Source organism: Pristis pectinata, chromosome 29 (genome assembly GCF_009764475.1).
Source record: "Pristis pectinata isolate sPriPec2 chromosome 29, sPriPec2.1.pri, whole genome shotgun sequence".
NCBI lineage: Eukaryota > Metazoa > Chordata > Chondrichthyes > Rhinopristiformes > Pristidae > Pristis > Pristis pectinata.
In genome coordinates, this window is record NC_067433.1 from 332605 (window position 1) to 349061 (window position 16457).

At 45.0% G+C, this 16457-nt stretch overlaps 1 protein-coding gene across 1 annotated transcript in view; it reads right to left on the minus strand.

The window, feature by feature from the left end:
- The window catches only part of gmcl1 (germ cell-less, spermatogenesis associated), a 138174-nt gene extending 122220 nt beyond the window's left edge, over positions 1-15954 (minus strand). The window contains exons 1-2 of the mRNA XM_052040840.1: positions 15575-15954; positions 4240-4363 (exon numbers count right to left, since the gene is read on the minus strand). Coding sequence (XP_051896800.1) covers positions 4240-4363; positions 15575-15711 — 261 coding nt within the window. The 5' untranslated portion in view covers positions 15712-15954. The remainder of the gene's footprint in view (positions 1-4239; positions 4364-15574) is intronic.
- Between the last annotated feature and the right edge of the window lie 503 nt (positions 15955-16457).

The following is a 16457-nucleotide window of genomic DNA, read 5'->3' on the forward strand; positions in this document are numbered from 1 at the left end:
GCCATGGCAAAACCTTCAGCTTGTGCCTCGAGATAGTCCATTGTGGATTTTGAGGTGTGTTTAGGATCATTATCCTGTTGTAGAAGCCATCCACTTTTCATCTTCAGCTTTTTTTTAAACAGTGTGATGTTTGCTTCCAGAATTTGCTGGTATTTAATTGAATTCATTCTTCCCTCTCCCAGTGATATGTTCCATGTGCCACTGGCTGCAACACAAGCCCAAAGCATGATCGATCCACCCCCGTGCTTAACAGTTGGAGCAGTGTTCTTTTCCTGAAATTCTGCACCCTTTTTTCTCCAAACATACCTTTGCTCATTGCGGCCAAAAAGTTCTATTTTAACTTCATCAGTCCACAGGACTTGTTTCCAAAATGCATCAGGCTTGTTTAGATGTTCCTTTGTAAACTTCTGACGCTTAATATTGTGGTGAGACAGAGGAAAGGTTTTCTTCTGATGACTCTTCCATGAAGGTCATATTTGTGCAGGTGTTGCTGCACAGTAGATCAGTGCACCACCACTCCAGAGTCTGCTAAATCTTCCTGAAGGTCTTTTGCAGTCAAATGGGGGTTTGATTTGCCTTTCTAGCAATCCTACGAGCAGTTCTCTTGGAAAGTTTTCTTGGTCTTCCAGACCTCAACTGGACCTCCACCATTCCTGTTAACTGCCATTTCTTAATTACTTCACGAACTGAGGAAATGGCTACCTGAAAACGCTTTGCTATCTTCTTATAGCCTTCTCCTGCTTTGTGGGCATCATTTATTTTAATTTTCAGAGTGCTAGGCAGCTGCTTAGAGGAGCCCATGGCTGCTGATTGTTGGGACAAGGTTTGAGGAGTCAGGGTACTTTTAAAGCTTTGAAATTTGCATCACCTGGCCTTTCCTAATGACGGCTGTGAACAAGCCATAGCCCTAACAAGCTAACGAAGGTGTGAGACCTTGGTAAAAGTTATCTGAGAGCTCAAATCTCTTGGGGTGCCCAGAGTTTTGCACGGTACTCCTTTCCTTTTCACTCTAAATTGTACAAAAACAAAAATAATACACTAATCTTGCTTAAAATGTTGAAAAGAATGTTTCATCTTTAACTTTATGACTTTTGGAGATCAGATCATCTTCTACTCACTTAACTATTCACAGTAACAGAAATTTTGACCAGGGGTGCCCAAACTTTTGCACGCCACTGTAGATAAGGGAGAGAAGTGTCAGCAATGGTCCAAGTGAATTTGTGAGTGGGGTCGCAGTTAGCAGCGAAGGTGATAAAATTGATGAGTTCCCCACGGGTGCAGGAAGCGGCACCAATACAATCGTCAATGTAATGGATAAAGAGTTGTGAGTGGTACCGGAGAAGGTTTAGAACAGGGGCTTTTACTCTGAGTCCCTCATAATTTTGTTATACCTCCTCTGCTGCAAGAAAGACAAGCGCAGCCTATCAGTCTCTACTCATAACTGAGATATTTCATCGCAAGCAACATCCTGGTGAATCCCCTCTGCACTCTCTCTAGATCAATCACCTCCTATAGTGTAGGACCAGAACTGCAACAACATTCCATGTCAAACAACTTTCTGTCACTCATCGAACAGAATTGTTGACCATATGTCTTTCTCCTAAGACAGTCTTACCTACTGAGTACTTCCAGCATCAGTTCTTATTTCAGTTTTCCTAGCACCTAGACTATATTGTTTTTGGTTGACAATGACATCAAAATATTGCAAATACAGCAGTCATTCAATTACAGATAAAGTACATACATAGAAGTTGACACAAACCATTGCTTAGAAAATGGCAGCTGCTTGTCACTACACAATAGGCCAACTTTTGTTCATGGGAACAAAAGTTGACCTATCATGCGACTCGAAATTTCAGCAGTATTGGGAACCCAAACTATCAGAGCTTCAAGACAGGAGGCCTTTTCTGTCAGGGCTTTGCCAATGTGCAGCTATGTTGGAAATCTGAGCAGAGTGAGAAAACCCCTAAGAGGGGGCAATTAGAAGGATAAAGGTCAATGGAGGGGTGGAAGAGAGGGTTGCTGATGGGAATAGTTAGAGGATCACCTGTAAGACAAAGTTCAGAAGTTAATGAGTGAAGAAAAATGGCTGGGTTGGATTTTTTGGTAGATTAGGGGGTAACAGGTCAATTCCAGTTGCCAGATAAGTAGGTGGGGAGGATGGTCAGCAAATCCGCCCTGGCGATGGTCTCGTGAGAGTTGCAAGGTTGAGCAGAGAGAGGTGGAAGGGCCCCCAAGGAGAAGCCTAATAAGCAGATTGATTAAACCACATTTAAGATGGATTCAGTGAAAACCTAGTCCTCCATTCAGATGGATCAGTAAAAATTACGGAAGTACCATCTAGGTACTATTGGAAGCTACTGCACATGGCTGGGCCCTCTGATGGTGCAGGAACCTGGAACAAATTCACGAACTTCACGATCCATGCTGCAAGCCCCTATTTTTAATCATCATTTTAGATATTTAGTTTTTCTTAGAAATTGAATTGTAGGGTATTACCTGACTAGGCGGATATCCTTGTCATATTCTGTCACTTCAGTGACATCTAATCTTGACAATTTCCCACATGTCAGGGCATTGTATCAGTAGAGACTTAAGTTTTCAAACCATTATTTAGTACATTTCAACGCAATTAAGAAATTAAAGAAATATATGCACTGGAAGATTACTGTCTCCTTGACACTCCTTTGCCATTCAACCAGATCCCATTTAAACACTTTTCAGCACAATTCCCATATTGCTTGGTCACAAAATTTATCAACCTGTGTCTTAAATACATCAGTGACTGAGAATCCACAGTTCTCTAGTGAGAAAATTCTAAAGATTAATAGGCCTCTGAGTACAGAATTCTTTTGTAGTGTATATGGATTTCAGCAAGTTATTTGATAAGGTACCCCATGCAAGGCTTATTGAGAAAGTAAGGAGGCATGGGATCCAAGGAACAATGCTTTATGGATCCAGAACTGGATTGCCCACAGAAGGCAAAGAGTGGTTGTTGACGGGGTACATTCTGCATGGAGGTTCGTGACCAGTGGTCTACCTCAGGGATCTGTTCTGGGACCCTTACTCTTCGTGATTTTTATAAATGACCTGGATGAGGAAGTGAAGGGATGGGTTAGTAAGTCTGCTGATGACACAAAGGTTGGAGGGGTTGTGGATAGTGTAGAGGGCTGTCAGAGGTTACAGCGGGACACAGGATGCAAAACTGGGCTGAGAAGTGGCAGATGGAGTTCAATCCAGATAAGTATGAAGTGGTTCATTTTGGTAGGTCAAATATGATGGCAGAATATAGTATTAATGGTAAGACTCTTGACAGTGTGGAGGATCAGAGGGATCTTGGTGTCTGAGTCCATAGGATGCTGAAAGCTGCGGCACAGGTTGACTCTGTGGTTAAGACGGCATACGGTGTATTGTCCTTCATCAATCGTGGAATTGAGAGGTAATGTTGCAGCTATATAGGACCTGGTCAGACCCCACTTGAAGTACTGTGCTCAGGTCTGGTCACCTCACTACAGGAAGGATGTGGAACCCATGGAAAGGATGCAGAAGAGATTTGCAAGGATGTTGCCTGGATTGGGGAGCATGCCTTATGAAAACAGGTTGAGTGAACTCGGCCTTTTCTCCTTGGAGCAATGGAGGATGAGAAATGACCTGACAGAGGTGTATAAGATGACAAGACGCATTGATCGTGTGGATAGTCAGAGGCTTGTTCCCAGGGCTGAAACGGTTGCCACAAGAGGACACAGGTTTAAGGTGCTGGGAAGTAGGTACAGAGAAGATGTCAGGGGTAAGTTTTTTACTCAGAGGGTGGTGAGTGTGTGGAATGGGCTGCCGGCAACAGTGGTGGAGGTGGATGCGATAGGGTCTTTTAAGATACTTTTGGATAGGTATATGGAGCTTGGAAAAATAGAGGGCTATGGGTAAGCCTAGTAATTTCTAAGGTAGGGACATGTTCAGCACAACTTTGTGGGCCGAAGGGCCTGTATTGTGCTGTAGGTTTTCTATGTTTCTAAGTTTTCTTATCTAAATCGTGCGAGTAACCCCTTAACTCAAGACCACATTTCATAGTTCGAGGAAACAGCCTCTCAGGATCTACCCAAGTATTAGATTGATGAACTGAATTTAAATTATTGAAAAGGTGTGGGCATACGAAAATAGGTCTCATGAAAGAAATGACAAATAGTGGTTGTACTTTTGCAAAGTTCCCGAGCAGGATACGTGAAGGATATAATCTCCTACCTGACAGAGATATATTTTATGTAGATGCCATTCTTGTCCTAGAGCACAGATAGTGATATCACTGTTTTCTCCAGCAAGGAAAAGAGTCTGATAAATATACTTGGAAGTGCTTTTCAGCTTCTTTCTGTAAAGTCAACAGAACTTGGCATTAAAATAAAAGCAACAAAATTAAACATGCTGTAATGCTGCAGCAGACAAATAAGTACTTGGCACAGCTTTCAATGTGCCATCTTGCCAGGTTAGGGATAGGTCTAAATATTGAGGAACAAGTCTCAAAGTAGAGGGAATCAATCCAGCAGTAAACTCTCTGACTCGTGCCGAATTCACATGACTGGCATCAAAAAAGTAATTCAAACAGTTCAGCCCTGCTTGTTATCCACTTCCAATCAGAAACCATGAGAATTCAGTTTTTGGATGCAGAAATTCCCTGAAGCCCAAATTGCTGCTATGAAATTCACAACCAGATGTTTGCTTTGATTTAAATGTATAAATCCTCAAGTTTATTTACTATTGTTGTTCTCTGGTGTGTAAAGTAAATGAGATAAAAGCAGCTATCTTCACACTGCTTGGCTTAGTTCCACAGAGTGAACATGCACTCTTTTCAGACAAAATGCAGTCATAAAAGATGGCATTAGAAATATCTTAGTTGTTCGTCCTTAAGTTCTCTCCACTTTTCTAATGATTTTTTTTATTGGAATGGGGGTGGGAGGGGTAGAAAGAGATGGGATTGCCAAGGTACCAGTTGGGAGTTACAATGAATGGCAAATTGTTATTCTTCACCTGCCTCACAGGGAAACCAATGTTTTTTTTGTTAATCAGTTTACTGACATTAATACTTTTTCCATTGGAAAGTGCTTCATGGGACAGGTGTGACACCAATACCTGTGGTGATAGTCATACAGTACAGAAATAAGCCTTTTAGCTCATTGTGTCCACACTATCAAGTACCTAACTATACTAATCCCATTTGCTGTCATTTCATCGGTAGATTTCTATGCCTTGGCAATTCAAGTGCTCATCCAGAAGTTTCTTAAATGTTGTGAGAGTGCCTGCCTCCACCATCTTCTCAGACAGTGCATTCCAGACTGCAACCATGCTCTGGGTGAAAAAAATCCTCAAACTTTTGCCCTTCGGTCTTAGACAACTCTGCCAAAAGGAATAGTTTCTTACTATGCACCTACCTACTCCTTTCATAACTTGCTACTCCTCTTTCAAGTCCCCCCTCAGCTGCCTCTGCTCTAAAGAAAACAAACCCATCCTATCTCTCATAACTGAAACCTTACATCCCAGGCAACATCTTCATGAATCTCTTCTGCACACTTTCCAGTGCAATCACATCCTTCCTATAGTGTGGCAATCAGAACTGTAGACAATATTCCAGTTGTGACATAGCCAATGTATTGCAAAGTTGTACCAAGACTCCCCTGCTCTGAAACTCTATGCCCGAACTAATGAAGACTACCTTCATCATCCTACCTACCTGTGCTGTCACCTTCAGGAAGCTTTGGACGTGCACAAAGGTCCTTTTATTCCTCCATACTCTTTGATATTATTCATCCTTATTGCCATAAAAGTATCAATAACCAGGACTAGAGCCATACTTTGGCCAGATCATGTTGGGGTTGAGGCCTCTGTTCCATTCAGAGTACTAGTGATTAAGAGGCTTCTTTAAAAAAACATATAAACAATCTCGCAGAGTTTCTAGTCTTTGTCCAGGTGTATTCAATGTCCAACTTGCCATGGTGGGATTTTAACTCATGGATGGGAGTACACTTTTCTACCTTCAACTTTTGAATTGCCTAAAAGCCAGCCTGAAAGCCCAAAAGAACTTACTTTGCAATGTAACTTTATTTGCACATTTCTGAATTCCAGGTGCAAGTTTCATTGTTTCATATCACAGGTGTTAAAATTACAAGCACATCAAGTTTAAAAGGAATGATCCAAATAAAGAAGAATGTCCCATTAAAGGGAAGTAATGCAAAAATTTAGAAAGCTTTTGGACAGCACTAAAAGACACCTGAACCAATCAGCACTCGTTTCCAAGCATGAGGAGGGCTTTAGGAACATATCAGGCCTAAATGAAAGGAAGTGGAGACCTATGGGTGTAGGTTCGAGCCTGCTGACAAATACCGTTTCACCTAACATTTCGCTTCTTTTCAACAGCCCCTACAAATTTCAGAGGGTGGTTGTACAGTTGTGCAACTGCACAGTATAATTTCAATGGGCAGTGTTACAATACACATGCAAGAAAATGTTTTCAAGTTTCAGTACATGGGCACGTCACTATACATGCAGGGTAGAGGACAGAGAGATGCCTTCTGGCAGGAACACACACTGATAAATTAGCAAAACAGCTTCCCCAGGATTGCCTGGTACCTTCCACACTAACAACAGCTCTGCCGATCTTCGGGTCATCTGCGATCATACTGGTCCCACCTCCCCCATCCACATCCCAGTCATTCACATATATTACCAACAGCAAGGGTGCCAGCACCGATCCCTGTAGGACACCACTAGTCACAGGCATCTAATCACAGAAACAACCCTCTACCATCCCCTCTCCTATTGCCAGACCAATTTTGGATCCAGTTTGCCAACTCGCCCTAGATCTCATGGGCTCTAACCTTTTGAACTCGTCTCCCACGTGGGACCTTGTCAAGGACTTTATTAAAATTCACCTAAATCACATCTACTGCCTCATCAATACATTTTGTCACCTCAAAGAATTCAATGCAATTGGTTACACAGGACCTGCCCTTGACAAAGTCACGTTGGCTGTCTCTAGTTAGTTCCCTGCCTTTGCAAGTAATCTTTAATCCTCTATCTCAGAATATTTTTCCTGTATCTTCCCTACCACTGACATTAGGCTCACAGATCTAGTGTGATCATGTTTTACCCCTGCTGCCTTTCTTGAAATCTGTGCAGTTCTGGTCATCGTGTGCAATTCTGATTGCCTAACTATAAGAAGGATGTCATTAAGCTGGAAAGGGCACAGAAAAGATTCACAAGGATGTTACTGGGACTGGAGGGTTTGAGTTACAAAGAGAGCCTGGAGGATAGAAGGCTGAGGGATGACTTTATAGAGGTTTATAAAATCATGAGGGGCATAGATAAGGTGAATGGTCACAGTCTTTTTCCCAGGCCAGATTTAAAGAGGACCCAAGGGGAAAACTTTTTCCACACACAGGGTGTGGGTATGTGAAAAGAGCTGCCAGAGGAAGTGGTAGATGCAGTACAATTACTATGTTTGAAGTACATTTGGACAGGTAGATGGATAGGAAAGATTTAGAGGGATATGTTCCAAATACAGGCAAATGGGACTAGCTCAGGTAGACATTTTGGTCAGCATGGATGAGTTGAGCCAAAGGGCCTGTTTCTGTGCTGTCTAACTATTTCTATGACTTTATGAAAAGGGGGGACTTGACTGCCAGCCTCCAGTCATCTGGTACCTCACTTATGTCCAGTGAAGATTTAAAACTCTCAGCCAGAACCCCAGCAATCTCTTCCATCACCTCCCATAACAGGTGCAAGGCATTGAGTACCTCCTCTATTTACATCCTTGCACTAAAATTTCACCCTCCCCTTCACTGAATTCTCCAACTACAAAGCCTGTTTCTTTTGTGAACACTGTTGAAAAACATAGAAACATAGAAAAACCTACAGCACAATTCAGGCCCTTCGGCCCACAAAGCTGTGCCGAACATGTCCCTACCCTAGAAATTACTAGGCTTACCCATAGCCCTCTATTTTTCTCATCTCCATGTACCGATCCAACAGTGTCTTAAAAGACCCTATCGTATCCGCCTCCACTACCGTTGCCGGCAGCCCATTCCACACACTCACCACTCTGAGTAAAAAACTTAACCCTGACATCTCCTCTATACCTACTCCCCAGCACCTTAAACCTATGTCCTCTTGTGGCCACGATTTCAGCCCTGGGGAAAAGCCTCTGACTATCCACCCGATCAATGCCTCCCATCATATTCACTTAGAACCTCATCCATACCTTCTGGCTCCATACACAAATCATCCCTGTTGCCCCTAATGGGCTCTAATTTCTCCCCGATTATTTTTTTGCCTTTAATATACTTATGGCACACCTTTAGATTTCCCTTAATCCTGTCTGCCAGTGATTTTTCATGACCCTTTTCAGATTTCCTTTTTAAGTGCCTTCCTACACTCTCTATACTCATGACATGCCTCCCCTGTCATTAGTTCCCTACACCTGACATAAGCTTCCATTTTCTGTTTAATCAAACCACAATTTTCCTCCAAGATTTTCTATACTTATTACTCCTGGCTTTTACCCTGACAAGAACATTTTGGCTTTGAACTCTTGCCACTTCTCCCTTGAATGCTTCCCACTGTGCAGATATACTTACCTGCAGGTAGATGCTCCCAATCTACCTTTGCCAGGTCCTCATATTAATGAATTTTCCCAATTTACGACCTTTATTACAGTCCATCCTTATCCTCTTGCAAAACCACTTAAAACATACAGTTATGGTCACTATCTCCAAAATGATCCCCCACTGATACTCCCTTCATGACCAGCTAAATTCCCCAAGATAAGGTCCAGTAATGCTCCCTCCCTCATTGGTCTATCTACATACTGTGTCAAAAAGCTCTCTAGGACGTACCTTAAAAATGTAAGCCCCCCACACCAGCCCCAGGGTCTTTTACGCTAAGGCAATCCCAGTTAATATTTGGAAAACTGAAATTCCCAGGTACAATAACCTTATTTTAATTGCATTTCTCTGAGTCTCTGATATCTGCCTACATGTCTGTTTCTCTACATACCTATCTCCCGTTGACTGTTGGGAGGTATGCAATATAATCCTAGCAAAGTGACAATACCCTTTTTGTTTCTAATCTCTACCCATATGGCCTATTTTAAGGAGCCTTTTAGGATATCCTCCCTTAATACTGAAATAATGCATTCTTTTAGTAACAGTACAATACCTCATCCCTTTTATTTCCCCTTGCATCTTGCCTGAAAATTCTGTACACTGGGATATTGAGTTACCAGTGCTGCCCATCATTCAATCATGTCTCAGTGATGGCAACAATAGCATAGACCTCTATGTTAAAGTTTTGAGTTAATCTACTTTACTAGTTATACACCGTACATTACAGTAGATGCAATATATCTTTGAATTCCCTTGATGTTCACTTACTCACTTGCTCTGCTACTGGACTCACTATTTGTCCTCTAGGTGATTGCGCCTCTCCATCTAACAATCTGACCTCCCCCACCCCCCCCACCCAACCACCTCCCCCACCCCCCACTGCCAATTCAGTTTCAACCTTCCTTCACAGTATCAGCAAATCTCCCAGAAAGATGGAGACACAAGAGACTACAGATTTTGGAATGTGGAGAAATACACAAATTGCCGGAGGAATTTAGCAAGTCAGGCGACATCTACAGAGAGAAATGGATAGTATGCTGAGGGTCTCAATGCAAAACATTGACTGTCCATTTCCCTCCCAGAAAGGATGTTGGACCCACTCTGGTTAAGGTGCAACAAATCCCACTTGTACAGGGTCCACCTTCTGGAGAAATAGTCCTAGCGATCCAGGACACTGAAGTTCATACTCCTGCACCACCCCTTCAGCCAGGTTCTACTCCTATATTCATTAGCCTATGGCACTGGAAGCAATCTGGAGATTACAACCTGAAGTCTTGCTCTTGAAACAGTTACCCAGCTCCCTAAACCCATGTTGTAGGGCATCAACCCTTCCCCAATCCACTGTCCGCCAGGCACATGACTCAGTGGACAACACGTTTAAACTAGACTTGCAGGGGGCTGGGAACCAGAGTGACGGCAGCAAGTGGAGTGGCTGTGGGGTAAGTAGAGATGTTAAGCCTACATGCAAATACAGAAATCGACGGGTTGATGAGCATGGTGGGTCTAATGTTCTGAGATGTGCTATTTCAATGTAAGGAGTATTGTAGGTAAGGCAGATGAACTGGAGCATGCATCAACATGTGGAATTACAATGTTGTAGCCATTAGTGAAACTTGGTTGCAGGAGGGGCAGGACTGGCAGCTCAATGTTCCAGGGTTCTGATGTTTTAGACGTGATAAAGAGAGAAGTATTAAAGGGAGCGGGGTGGCATTACTCATCAGAGAAAATGTGACAGCAATGCTCAGAGAGGACATATTAGAGGGCTCATCTAACTAAGGCAATATGGGTGGAACTGAGGAACAAGAAAGGGATGACCATGTTAATGGGACTATATTATAGACCTCCCAATAATCAGCAGGATTTAGAGGAACAAATTTGTAGCGAGATAGTAGACAGTAGCAAAAAATATGTTGTGACAGTAGCTGATTTTAACTTTCCACATATTGACTGGGATTCCCATACTGTAAAAGGACTGGATGGGATAGAGTCTGTCACATGTCTTCAGGAAAGTTTCCTCAATCAATATGTAGTGGTCCCAACTAGAGAGAGCACGATACTGGATCTCCTCTTAGGGAACGAGACAGGGCAGGTGACAGAAGTTAATGCAGGGGAACACTTTGGATCTAGTGATCATAATTCCATTAGTTTCAAGATAATTATGGAGAAGGATAGGACAGGTCCTCAGGTTGATATTCTAATTTGGAGTAAGGCCAATTTTGATGGCATCAGAAGGGATCTGGCAGGCATGGATTGGGATAGGCTGTTTTCCAGCAAAGAGATGCTTGGTAAGTGGAAGGCCTTCAGAAGTGTAATATTGAGAGTACAGAATTTGTATGTTCTTGTTAGAATAAAAGGCAAGGCCAACAGATTTAGGGAACCTTGGTTATCGAGGGAGATTGAGGCCCTGGTAAAGTAAAAGGCGGCACATATCAGGTATAGGCAGTTAGGATCAAATGAGGCACTTGAGGAGTGTAAGAAATGCAAGAGAACACTTAAGAAATCAGGAGGGCAAAAAGGGGACACGAGGTTGCTCTGGCAGACAGGGTGAGAGAGAATCCCAAGGGTTTCTATAGCTATATTAAGAGAAAAAGGGTAGCAAGGGACAAAATTGGTCCTCTTGAAGATCAGCATGGTCATCAATGCATGGAGCCAAGAGAGATGGGGGAGATCATAAATGAATTTTTTGCATCCATATTTACTCTGTAGCCAGATGCAGAGACTATGGAACTGAGGCAAAAGAGTAGCAAGAACATGGGCCAATCCAGATTAGGGAAGAGGAGGTGCTGACTGTCTTGAGGCAAACGAAGGTGGATGAATCCCCAAGCCCAGACAGGGTGTCCCATCGGACCTTAAGGGACGCTAGTGCAGAAATTGCCGAGGCTCTGGCAGAGATATTGAGAATGTCCTTAGCCACAGGGGACGTGCCAGAGTACTGGAGGGCAGCTAATGTTGTTCCGTTGTTCAAAAAAGGCTCTAAGAATAAGCCGGGAAATTATAGGCCAGTGAGCCTGGCATCAGTCATGGTTAAATTATTGGAAGGTATTCTGAGGGACAGGATATACAAGTATTTGGATAGACAGGGCCTGATTAGGGATGGTCAACATGGCTTTGTTCGTGGTGGGTCATGTCTAATCATCTTATAGAGCTTTTCTGAAGAGGTTACCGAGAAGGTCAATAAGGGAAGGCGGTGGACATTGTCTACATGGACCTTAGCAAGGCCTTTGACAATATCCCACACGGGAGGCTGGTCCAGAAGGTTAAGTCGCTTGGCATTCAGGATGAAGCAGCCAACTGGATTCAACATTGGCTCAGTGAGAAAAGTGAGAGAGTGGTAGTGAATGGTTCTCTCTCTGACTGGAGGCCTGTGACTAGTGGTGGTCGGTGATCGGTGTTGGGTCAGTTAATGTTTATAATCTATATTAATAATTTAGGGAGTGATCACTATACTGGGAGTATTCTGCAGACACCCCCAATAGCAGCAGAGACGCTGAGGAGCGGATCGGGAGGCAGATTTTAGAGAGGTGCAAAAATAACAGGGTTGTTGTCATGGGTGATTTCAACTTCCCTTACATTGATTGGCACCTCCTTCGCGTAAAGGGGATAGATGGGGCAGAGTTTGTTAGGTGTGTCCAGGAAGGATTCCTGACACAATATGTGGACAGGCTGACTAGAGGAGAGACCACATTGGACCTGGTACTAGGCAATGAACCTGATCAGGTTTCAGATCTCTCAATGGGAGAGCATTTGGGAGATAGAGTGTCCATAACTCCTTGACGTTTACCATAGCCTTGGAGAGGGATAGGAGCAGACGATATGGGAAAGTATTTAACTGGGGGAGGGGGAATTATGATGCTATTAGGCAGGAACATGGGAGCGGTAATTTGGGAACAGATGTTCTTGGGGAAGTGCACAACAGAAAAGTGGAGGTTGTTTAGGGAGTACTTGCATGGGGTTCTGGATAGGTTTGTCCCACTGAGGCAGGGTAAGAATGGTAGAATGAAGGAACTGTGGTTGACAAGGGATGTAGAATATCTTGTCAAGAGGAAGAAAGAAGCTTACCTGAGACTTAGAAAGCAAGGATCAGATAGGGTCCTGGAGAGTTACAAGGTAGCCAGGAGGGAGCTTAAGAATGGACTTAGGAGAGCTAGAAGGGGGCATGAGAAAGCATTGGCGAGTAGGATCAAGTAAAACCCCAAGGCATTCTACACCTATGTGAAGAATAAGAGGATACTAGAGTGAGGGTAGGACTGATCAGGGATAAAAGAGGAAACGTGTGCCTGGAGTTTGAAGAGGTAGGGGAGGTCCTTAATGAATACTTTGCTTCAGTATTCACCAGTGAGAGAGACCTTGACGATTGTGAGGAAGGCGTACGACAGGCTGATATGCTAGGGCATGTCGACATGAGGAAAGAGGATGTGCCGGAACTTTTGAAAAACATTAGGATAGATAAGTCACCGGGGCCGGACGGGATATGTCCAAGGTTATTATGGGAAGCTAGAGAAGAGATTGCTGCGCCTTTGGCGATGATCTTTGCATCCTCACTGGCCACAAGAGTAGTGCCAGATGATTGGAGGGTGGCAAATGTTGTTCCTTTGTTTAAGAAAGGGAGTAAGGATAACCCTAGGAATTGCAGACCAGTGAGTCTTACTTCAGTGGTGGGAAAATTACCGGAGAAGATTCTTAGAGACAGGATTTATGGGCATTTGGAGAAGCATAAGCTGATTAGGGACAGTCAGCATGGCCTTGTGAGGGACAGGTCGTGCCTCACGAGCCTGATTGAATTGAGGATGTGCCAAAGCACATTGATGATGGTAAAGCAGTGGATGTGGTGTACATGGATTTTAGTAAGGCATTTGCTAAGGTTCCTCATAGAAGGCTGATTCAGAAAGTCTGGAGACATGGGATTCAGGGAAACTTGGCTGTGTGGATTCAGATTTGGCTAGCCCATAGAAGACAGAGTGGTTGTAGATTGGGGTTATTCTGCCTGGAGGTCAGTGATCAGTGGTGTTCCACATGAATCTGTTCTGGGACCCCTGCTCTTAGTGATTTTTATAAATGCCTTGGATGAGGATGTGGAGGAGTGGGTTAGTAAGTTTGCTAATGATACAAAGGTTGGTGGTGTTGTGGATAGTGGATAGTGGATAAGGTTGCTGTAGATTACAACAGGATATTTATAGAATGCAGAGCTGGGCTGAGAAGTGGCAGATGGAGTTCAACCCGGATAAGTGTGTGACAAGATACACTTTGGGAGATCAAATTTGAAGGCAGAATAGAAGGTTAATGGCAGGACTCTTAGCAGTGTGGAGGAACAGGGGGATCTTGAGGTCCACATCCATATATCCCTCAAGGTTGCCATGCAGATCAATAGGGTCGTTAAGAAGGTGTATGGTGTGTTGGCCTTCATTAGTCGGGGTATTGAGTTCAAGAGCTGTGAGGTAATGTTGCAGCTCTACAGAACTCTGGTTAGACCACATTTGGAGAGTATTGTGTTCAGTTCTGGTCGCCTCATTATAGGAAGGATGTGGAAACTTTAGAAAGGGTGCAGAGGAGATTTACCAGGATGCTGCCAGGATTGGAGAGCATGTCTTATGAGGATAGGTTGAGTGAGTTAGGGCTTTTCTCTTTGGGGACAAGGAGGATGAGAGGAGACTTGATAAAGCTGTACAAGACGATAAGAGGTATAGATCAAGTAGACGGTCAGAGACTTTTTCCCAGGGTGACAATGTCTAACACGAGGGGGCACAATTTTAAGGTGACTGGAGGAAGATATAAGGGGATGTCAGGGGTAAGTTTTTTTTTACACAGAGAGTGGTGGGTGTGTGGAACGCACCACCGGCAGAGGTTATGGGGCTAGATACATTAGGGATATTTAAGGGACTTTTAGATAGACACATGAATGATAGAGAAATGGAGGGCTATGTGGGAGGGAAGGGTTAGATAGATCTTAGAGCAAGATAAAATGTCAGCACAACATTATGGGCCAAAGGGCCTGTAATGTGCTGCAATGTTCAATGAGGCAAACCGGATCAACAAATTTGTGGATTACACCAAGATTGGGGGCATAGTGGACAGTGACGAAGGCTATCAAAGCTTGCAGTGTGATCTTGACCAGCTAGGGAAATGGGCTGAAAAATGGCTGACGGAATTTATTGGAGATAAGTGTGAGATGTTGCACTTTGGAAGAACAAACCAGAGTAGAACTTACACAGTGAATGGTGGGGCCCTAGAACAGAGGGACCTGGGAATACAGATCCATAGGTCCTTGAAATTGGCATCACAGGTAGATAGGGTTGTAAAGAGAGCTTTTGGCACTTTGGCCTTCATAAATCAGGGCAATGAATATAGGAGTTGAGATGTTATGTTGAAGTTGTACAAGACATTGGTGAGGTGGAATTTAGAGTATTGTGTGCAGTTCTGGTCACCTACCTTGGAAAGATATCAATAAACTTGAAAGAGCGCAGAGAACATTTACACGGATGTTGACGGGACTTGTGTTATAGGCAAAGGTTGAATAGGTTTGGACTTTGTTCCCTGGAGCAGCAGAATGAGGGGAGATCTTAGAAGTATACAAAATTATGAGGGTTATAGATAGGGTAATTGCATGCAGGCTCCCCACCTCCCCCCCATGGTGGGGTGAGACTAGAACTAGACATAGGTTTGGTGGTGCAAGTGTGGAACTAGCTGTCAGTGGAAGTGGAGGATGTGGGTTCAATTGTAACATTTAAGAGAAGTTTGGATAGGTGCATGGATGAGAGAGCTATGGAGGGCTATGGTCCAGGTAGATGGGACTAGGTAGAAGATCAGGCAGCACGGACTAGATGGGTCAAAGGGCCTGCTTCTGTGCTGTAGTGCTCTGTGATTCTATGACGTGATAGGAGAGCCAGCCGTGGCCGGCCCAAGGCACTAATGATTGGCGGATCACTGACCTGCGTGGGGAGCTTGGTCCATCGGCCTCACTCTCCGAACAGTCACAGTCGTCAGGCCGTGCGCGCTTCCTCCTTTGACACTCACAGTCGGCGGTGGCAGCTCGGCCCAACGACAGCCGACTGCCCAGGCTGCCCATTGCTGCTCTACTGGCCCACAGGTAAATCCTCTGCTGCCGGTGTCTGGCACCACCTCCCTCCTCCTCCTCCCCCCTCTCTTTCCCACCTCCCTCCTCCTCCTCCCCCCTCTCTTTCCCACCTCCCTCCTCCTCCTCCCCCCTCTCTTTCCCACCTCCCTCCCTCCTCGCCTCCTCCCTCCCTCCCTTACCACCTCACTTCCCCCCACTCTCCCTCCCTCAACCCCACTGACTCCCCCCACTCTCCCCCTCACTCTCTCCCCTCCCTCCCTCGCTCTCTCCCCACCTCCCTCGCTCGCTCCTTCCCTCCCCTCCCCACCTCCCTCGCTCACTCCCTCCCCTCACCACCTCCCTCCCTCCGTCCCTCCCCTCACCACCTCCCTCCCTCGCTCCCTCCGTCCCTCCCCTCACCACCTCCCTCCCTCGCTCCCTCCCCGTCCCTCCCCTCACCACCTCCCTCCCTCTCTCCCTCCCTCCCCCTCACCACCTCCCTCCCTCCCCCTCCCCTCACCACCTCCCTCCCTCGCTCCCTCCCTCCCCCTCCCCTCACCACCTCCCTCACTCCCTGTCCCTCCCCTCACCACCTCCCTCGCTCCCTCCCTCCCTGTCCCTCCCCTCACCACCTCCCTCCCTCGCTCCCTCCCTGTCCCTCCCCTCCTCCCTCCCTCGCTCCCTCCGTCCCTCCCCTCACCACCTCCCTCCCTCACTCCCTCCCTCCCTGTCTGTCCGTCCCTACCTCACTCCTTCCC